The sequence below is a fragment of the Bombus affinis genome, chromosome 14 (assembly GCF_024516045.1).
Source record: "Bombus affinis isolate iyBomAffi1 chromosome 14, iyBomAffi1.2, whole genome shotgun sequence".
Classification (NCBI taxonomy): Eukaryota; Metazoa; Arthropoda; class Insecta; order Hymenoptera; family Apidae; genus Bombus; species Bombus affinis.
The window spans coordinates 5,909,064-5,917,835 of record NC_066357.1 but is presented as its reverse complement, the minus strand read 5'-3'; the positions used below and the strand labels follow the sequence as shown (position 1 = coordinate 5,917,835).

The following is an 8,772-nucleotide window of genomic DNA, read 5'->3' as shown; positions in this document are numbered from 1 at the left end:
TACAAGTGCTACAGGTTACGGCCTTGCGAAATGGCCAACGAACGGAACTACAGGGGCATCGTTCTTCCGTGTCCATTTCCAACATCCCTTCCGGCCCAATTTCTATGTTTCTTTCGCGTAAAAACTACTTCACGTTCGAATAAAAGCATTCAAGCTTTACGATATGGGGGCATTTTTGCGGTACGTATGTTTTTGTTTTGTTATCTTTAGGCCCTTTGGGAAAAGGATTAAATAACAAACAATATTCACTGAAATATCATTCTCTTTTTTGGTGTAAATTTCTAAATAATATTATTTAAATATAATCTTCTATTAAATAATATGCCTTATTGCCAATATAATCTGCTGCTAAATACTATTATTCTTTCTTATCATCAATTACTTGCAATATTAGTAAAGGATTAAATAATGTAAAACACTTGATATGTTATCAATCGGAAGATGATTTCGTATTAAATATTTTATGGAGTAATGTATCTACTTTACCTAACAATGGCAGTTTGTATCACCTTAAATCGAAAAAAGAAATTGTCTACTCAAAAGTACAAAACCTATAGAATATTGAGGAATAGAGAAGTTCACGACCTTCCAGTTCACTGACCTGACTACTTCGATATACTCTGCGGGCCATTTTCATGAAAAAGTTATCTTCAACGATAAAAACCACCTACGTATGCTTAACGTACACCGAAGTTCTACAACAATTCTTAACGAACTAACATAAAATAAACGTAAACATTATACTTACAGCGAAATCCATGTCTAAATTTTTCCTAACACACGCTTAAAATGGTTCAGAGGAACAGCTCGAACCAACCTAACTGCGTATCATATAACGTATCTAATTTCAGTATTTTTAAAGCAATATCGAATAAATTACACGCGACGATAAGAAAAAATAAAAAGAATGCTTATTCTCCTTTCGAAGAATTATAAACGAAGCAAATTTAAACTAAGCTATGTATCATGTAACGTGCCTATATTTAGTATTAAATATCGAAATGAATTGTTCATGAATTATTTATTATAAATATCAAATGAATTACACGCAGTGACATAAGAATAATAAAAATAACGTTTACGCGTAAATTTTCACTTCGAAAAATTATGGATGAAGCAAACAAATGGAACATATCGGCGGATTTATCGGCACCAACGAGATTTTCAGTCAGTAACGCATTACTTCCGTACAATGCAGTAATACCTTTAAGTAATAATACACGTAACATTGCGTAAATAAAGGGCTTTATTAATTTCAGCGAATTGTAGGAGCGCATGTGTGCGTGAATCTGATTCGAACGAGTCACAAGAGCAAAAGGGTCGAAACTTTCGTTTGGACGATGACTGGGGAACCAACCAGGGGCTTTTCATTGTTTACACGCAATAATTAACTAAAATGAATTCAATTAATATCCGCGTTACCTTCCCGTCGTAAATCAACACATGTGTATCGTCATCAATTTTTCCATCGAAGATACATTCATTTCGTCCTCAGCCCCGTTTGCAATTAAGGGCCATGAGCAAATATCACGAGTCCATTTTTATTGATTCCTTATTTTTACGTCATTTAATAATAAAAAAAGGCACGTTTGTTTTATATGAAATATTGTATTTAAAAATACAAAACGATAAACGAACAAGATTACCCAGTGTTGCAAGATCAAATTTAGTCGAGAGAAAACGCTTGAAGAGAATTTGAAAGATGAGAAGGACTTCGAATTTTTAAATCGCAATTTTTAAGATCGCAGGAGCAAGGCATGATAAGCATATTATATTTTTGTTCATTTTCTAATTCTGATGTTATCTTATCATCGAACAAGATAATTTTAATGGAACATAATCGAAAACCAATACCTGTTATGTCTAACGATGTCTGTCTTAATTAAGTCTTTATTGTGTGTCTATTAAGACATTCTTATTAATTTAGAGATTAATGAGGAAGATATAGAGAGATGTCTTATTAAAAGTAGGCAGTGAGTGTAAATTTTAAAGACCAAGTATATATTTATATACTTATGGAAACGCGTAATGTTTTGGATATTTTTCAACCGTCGATAGGTTCGTCGAAGCGCTTCGTGCACCACGGCACCAATGTTGCTACAGTCGCCCGAACGATAGTCGAGTCTTTGCGAAAAGCAAGCAAAAAAAAAAAAAATAATGTATACAGGCCTGATGGTGTTGGCAAAGTTTCGAATTACTCGTCAACATCGGACAGAATATTTCTGGTCTCACGTTTTTGCGCCTCGTGGTCCGATACCTCGTCCACCGTGCGAGACGAGAGGATAAACAACGGTCCCGACCGATGATGGCGCGAGAGAAAAAAAACATCGTATGGTTGCTCACGGAAGTATTCGAACACTTACCATAGGAAATTTTTATATATCGTATATTATGTGGAATATACATATATAATGAGTAGATTGTAGGTTTCAGAGCAAATTTATATTATTGTAAATACAATTAACAAATGTAGAACCTCGATGGAAAATTGGTTTAGCTACCAAGTATTATAGAAAATACTTTGAACGTTTTATATATCTTTTCACATTACATATACTGTGCAATTCTGTGCAATTTCGCGCTATCAAATTTTATAATTTTTATTTTTATTATAAATTTGTATAATAAATTCTATTTTATTTATAATAAATATATAGCCTAGCAATGAGACACGATTTTCATGATTATATTGAATTATATTGAATCCAATCTGGAAATACATATAGTAAGGGACAAAAGTATTCGCACAGTTGGGATGTAGAAATAAAAGGATCAATATTTCCTATATTATTAAATACATGTTGTTACGCATTATTTGAAAACGTTCTTAATAATAATAACGTCAATATTTCTGTACATTTATTACACAATCATATTATTTATATAAACGTCTATTATAACATACAATTACAGTGTATATTTATTATTTGTATAAATATTTGAATTTATTTAATAATATAGAAAATATTATTCCTTTTTATTTCTACATTTCAACTGCACGAATATTTTTTGTGTTTAGCTGTATACAGAAGCTCTGCAAACATATCTTTAATCAAAATCAATGCACAACAAAAATAGTCATCTTAAACGCATAATGAGTGTTAAAAAAAATACCACTTAATACCGAGATTTATTAATATAATGGATAATTGATTGTTCAAGCACTTTCGACATCTCTGCAAAATATATACTTGTATTGAATTTCTTATAATTTCTATATATATTCAAATTCGTTTAATGTTTGATGTTTTATTTTCAAATTTGTTTAAACGCTAAATGTAATCATGATAATCGCCTTTCATTATAATGCTGATAAATTTCAAAATGTTTCATATAACGCACATACCTAAAGTATTTATAAAAAAATTCCTTCAAGTGTTCGTATACTTTCGTAGCCACTATAATGATCGACCATATACGAGTGTGTAGAAGAATTCCTGTCCTATCCTGTCGTAACGTAGGCTATCGAAGAGAACGAGACACCTCGCCACCCGTGATACAGTAAAAGTTTCGAAATAATAGATTCGCGGCACGCACCGCGTAGGGGCGTGTAATATCCCGTGATTTACCATATTATGTAATTACGGCAGGTAAAAATGTCTTGTAAGGCACCGCGCCTTCCGAGAACCAATTTAGAACGAGCTATTAACGTTAACACTCGTACCATCCGTCTTGGGTCCTTTCGAATCCCAAAATCAATTTTTTATCGATTTATTTCCTGTTTTAATTTGTTAGAAAGCTAAAGACGGTATTCGACGAAATTATTATATGGATCTGTGTTATATTCATATAATAATAAACTATGTATATGTATAGTAATATAGTAATTAAAATAATATTTTAAAAGGATATGTATTTTTCTTTTTTTTTTCTTTTTTTTTTTCTTATATTCTAATGACCAATTAACTAATACAAACCACGAATTTTCTACGAAAGAGCTAAAACCGAATGAAAAAATGACCGAAATCGATAATATTATGTAGCAACATTGTATTTCAAAATGTCACTAACTAAACGATAAACGTATCTATTTTCGATAAAGTTATTCCCAATTTTAGTACGCTACTATGTCTCTTGTTTATAAAGATCAGAAAATATGTGTCTCTACTGTTAATACCTAAAAAACAAAAATTATTTTCTAAAATCTAAAAACATCTAGTTCTGCAAGAGTTAACATATTGGAAACAGATACTAAGCAAGTCACTAGTATGCAATAGACCTATAAATAAGCAATTTGCTTCGACTACAAATAAAAAAAAATCACTTGCAGGTATCTACGAAAATTCGAGTATTTCTATATCTCGAATTTTTGTATTTTAATCTTCCTCGTTTTACGAAGTAAATCAAGTTTCTAATAATTTAATAGAATGTTCTATATGAAATTGAAACGAGAAAGCACGCATATAATGGTAACCAGACTGCGGAAGTTTATGCAAATTCATAGTTTTGTTAACATGATGTAAAAAATGAAATGTAAATAAAGATCTGTTTCACCTATTAAATATTATAATATGTGCATCACTCTGGATATTTTATATATTTTTCATATTAAATGCATCCTGCAAATTTTTCTATTTTCAAATATTCCCTAATTGCATAAACATGCGTAGCCTGTTATAACAATTTGTCCATATTTTGCACAAATTTGAGATACTCTTTAACATTATAAAAGTACAATTGGATCGACAACAACAAGTTTAAATCGTCCTAGTATCGGAGCAAAACCGAGTTTTGTCCACATGAGCACGCCACGACGAAACGAGTAAACAAATTCGTGCAATTGGTAATGGAGCGTAAACAACCGCTGCCTGAGTCGCGTCGTGCGGCGTCTGTTTAGGATTTGAACGTACACAAACTGGAGGATACATGTCATGTAAGAACGCGACACATCGATTATATGACGCATTCAAGTACATATTCAGGATAGAAATTCCATAAGTGGAAGTATTTCTAAGAAACAGACCCGCTCTATGAAAACACAAGCAAACGCAAAAGTGAACGACAGAGGCGCAGCATGTTTCTTTTTAAAACTATTTGTAACGTACGTTCAATGAATTTGCTAGATTTATTTTATTTTATTTCATTATATTAGCGGTATAATCAGAATACAATGTTATGAAATAATTTGCTGGCTTAGGTACTGTCTACAGCACCACTTATAACGTGCTAAGTACTCAGATAAAATATCCTTTTAAAATAAATGTTGTTGAGTGATGACAAGATACGAAGGAAAAGGGATCGAACGATCGTCGAAGGAGTGACAGAAGGGAGAAACAAGGCTACGAAAGCAAGTACTCACCTCGGTAGCGGCGTTGCATCCCGCGAGAATGACGGCCGTACTGATCAGGATCCAGTATATCCTCGGTTGCATCTTTCCCTTTGTAATTACCGCTGGGCCCGTTCAAGAGCCCCCTGACCGATCACCGCGTCGGTTCTACGAAACCAAACGAAAAAAATTACGCGTACGTCCCAGCCAGGAAGAAACCACCAAAAATCCACCGGAGCAACAACGCGACACACACCACACTGATCGATGAACCGCGAGACACTGAGGGCGCGTCGATCGGTCACTTCACCGCCGAGCTGCCGCCATTTTGAAATGAACGCGAGCGCGGCCTAGTGGTTGATATCGGAAGTCTCTCTTCGGCGATTTTACGACGATGCGCGAAGTATTTGAATTTTAAACCAGTTTAAATTCGTTTGTAGTAACTAAGTAGGAGTTTTAATAGAGGAAAAATAAAATGTGCAATGCTAGGTAAGTTGATTAGTGTCTAAATGTTATGTTATCTAATAAATTCGTATTTTTATATAGGATATGATATTTAGTTAATGATGTGCGTAATCTTTTTCTAGATATGGAAGGCTGAAAAGCATAATGGTGTCAGCCATTGATAGTTATCAGAAAATATGTTCTGTGTTTATCGTTATAAGAAATGTATTGCTTTTTCACATTATGGAAATGAATCGCGATAGAGAATAAAGTTATTATTTATTTACGAAACTAACGAGATAACACTTTTAAAAATTACGCTTAGAAGAAAGTTACGCAAGTAAATCCAAATTGTAAAAATGCTGACTTACACTATTATAATTTTCAACCCGCCATATTGTTCTTTGCAAGTGAGGTGAGTTAGCTTTTTGTTATTTTGTTGAAAAGTTCTGATATGTGTATCTTTATATTCTTTCAATTACTTAATGGTTACTTGAATACTATTCATATTACTTATCGTGTGTTCGTTCACTGCGTTTAATATACATAACATTTTTATAATATAACACTAAAAGCTAAACAAACTTATTACTCAACTTAACATATAGATAGTTAAAAATTAAGAATAAGATAAAATTAACAAAAATTGTAAAAATTTGACTCTAATCTTTTTTCGTTCCTCATGTTTAGGCAAACTGCCATAAGGAGTAAAGAATAATGATGGAGACGAAAAAATAAATGAGCGGGAAAATTGTACAAGAACGCCATAATGGTGAGTTCCATCTTTAAACAAGTTCATATTCGTTTCATACAGTGGTAATAATTCATAAAATAAAGATTCAAGAAATAACTACCGTATTTGTCAATCAACCATTTTTTAATCATAAAATATAAAAATTTAAGCCTGCATCAAACTTTCTTACTTCTTGAATATGTATTTGCAACTTTAATAGGTATCATTAGCAACTAATTACAATGTGTTTCACATTTTCGGAGAGAACTATCACAATAAAGCTATTTCTTATCGCTAGCCGATAAATCTTTCTCAAGACCTTTTAAAAATCGGAGATTTTCGTTGATGGTACGATTATATTCTTCAATTTTATTACGCATTGATGTCACCTCGTCTTGCATGCATTTCACTTCCTCTTGCATTTTTTGTTTTAACATTTCTAACAATTCTTTATCCTGGGAAGTAAGCAAACAAACATTTTTTGATCGTGATTACTTTACATATTGAAAATTATTACCTGTTTGTAATAATATTCAGCCTCGTATGCAATATCATTGTTCGAAGTTTTGTTTTTATTAGAATCACTGTATCTCCTTGTGAAATATCTAGAACTATTAAAACTGTCGTATGATTCCAAAAAAATTAATATAACCAATAAAAATAATCAAGAGGGTTTAATAATACACAAAACTTTTAAATATCAAACTTACCAGCTTTCAGGCGATAATCTTTTTAAAATATATCGAAACATTATCTTCAATAATTTTTAATATCATCAATTTTCCGAAAAAAAATTCTTTCATAAATTGAAACAGAAATTTTGCGACTTTCTGTCACGAACAATGAAACATTTGAATGTATACGTTATCGAAATATGATCGATATAATCGTATTGATATTAATTTTTTTCGAGACATATAAATAAGAGCTTTTGCATAAGTACAAGAAAATAATTATTAGTTTACAGCTTTTATTCAATATGTATATATGTATATATTATTCTATATTATCTTTGTGTATAATATTTAAAAAAAAGTACTGACATAAATGTCTACTATAATTGCTATTAGTAATAATATAACAGTTACATCATTAGAAAGAGCAGCATCATTCTTAGAAAGTATGCAGATATATTGATGTAAGATGAATTAGTTTATTTATCATCCATATCTGTGATTCTTTTTTTGTGACGGTTTATGGCTTCCTGATGGCGTTTGATTTGTTCCTCATGGAAAGAGATCTCATCGTGAAGGTCCTCTTTCAGCTTTTGAATTTGTTGCTTTTGCTAGAATCAAAATATTGATATTTCTAAGCAAATCATTATAGATTATGATATATAGAAACATAATGGAATTACATCTTCTAGCAACTTTATGAACACCATAAGAATTCAATTAGTGCAGAGAAATAGGAGTAACTAACCAGATTATAGAAATATTGATCTTCATGAGCTGCTTCCATTTTTCCAAAAGCTCCACCAGCATCACGGATGCTTCCACCACCGCCACCTCCTTTACCAGCTCCAGATCCACGTTCACCAATCATTTTTACTTGGCTGCAATAATCGAATGATTGAATCTTAATTAGTCTCCTAATGATTAATAGTGCCAAAAAAAGCTGTGACATAGCAGCAGGTGTTAAAAATACTCATTGTCCATTTATATCATCAATACAAATAAACAGCTGAATAAAGAACATTGATTCAGACTATTCTACGCTTCAATCACAAATACTATAAATAAAAATAAATACAGAACGATGAAAACAATATTGCAAAAATATTATAAACGATATTTTATAAGAACACAACCTATTACAGACTATTACATAAGTTAAGTACATATACCAAAAAGTCAATAATTCTCTACAAGCTTGTATAGTTTACAAAAAATATATATCTTAATTAACTGAACGAATGATCTATTTAGATTATTGCAGATATATTTTTACAAAAAGAGTTAAAATACAACGTACGTTGCCTTTAACTACATTGTGTGCAAATACTACAAAAAAGCCGGGGTCTATTTAAGCTAAGCAGAGAAACAAAATCTATACAATTAACATTAACCATCCCTATGGAAAACATTCTTTTGTACCTCAATGAAGCCATATTTCGAGAAAACGTAGTAATAACTCGTTGCATTGTTCTCTATGAAAATTTCAAAGTATAGCAAGTGCTGAAGATTCTATTAGAAACTATACACTACTGCGAAGTGGAACACCACGTCGTGCTGATTCGGTAGAATTTCCGCGAGATGGCTGTCGTGACTCTTATTTGGCGGCAATATTAAATCAATTTTTCCACAGAATTAAGTAACTTATCTATTTT

The 8,772-nt window shown here is 31.7% G+C and overlaps 3 protein-coding genes across 3 annotated transcripts in view; all 3 read right to left on the bottom strand.

The window, feature by feature from the left end:
* LOC126923838 (syndecan) overlaps positions 1-5,567 on the bottom strand; it is a 226,844-nt gene extending 221,277 nt beyond the window's left edge. Inside the window, exon 1 of the mRNA XM_050737732.1 lies at positions 5,300-5,567. Coding sequence (XP_050593689.1) covers positions 5,300-5,371 — 72 coding nt within the window. The 5' untranslated portion in view covers positions 5,372-5,567. The remainder of the gene's footprint in view (positions 1-5,299) is intronic.
* A 1,001-nt stretch (positions 5,568-6,568) lies between these two features.
* LOC126923849 (uncharacterized) lies at positions 6,569-7,276 on the bottom strand. The gene is made up of 3 exons (XM_050737749.1): positions 7,154-7,276; positions 6,961-7,054; positions 6,569-6,898 (listed from the first exon to the last, which is right to left on the bottom strand). The coding sequence occupies exons 1-3, from the start codon at positions 7,192-7,194 to the stop codon at positions 6,725-6,727; spliced, it is 309 nt and encodes a 102-aa protein (XP_050593706.1). The 5' UTR covers positions 7,195-7,276; the 3' UTR covers positions 6,569-6,724.
* Positions 7,277-7,396: 120 nt separating this feature from the next.
* LOC126923848 (ATPase inhibitor mai-2, mitochondrial) lies at positions 7,397-8,702 on the bottom strand. The gene is made up of 3 exons (XM_050737747.1): positions 8,540-8,702; positions 7,866-7,998; positions 7,397-7,728 (listed from the first exon to the last, which is right to left on the bottom strand). The coding sequence occupies exons 1-3, from the start codon at positions 8,584-8,586 to the stop codon at positions 7,597-7,599; spliced, it is 312 nt and encodes a 103-aa protein (XP_050593704.1). The 5' UTR covers positions 8,587-8,702; the 3' UTR covers positions 7,397-7,596.
* Positions 8,703-8,772: the final 70 nt, after the last annotated feature.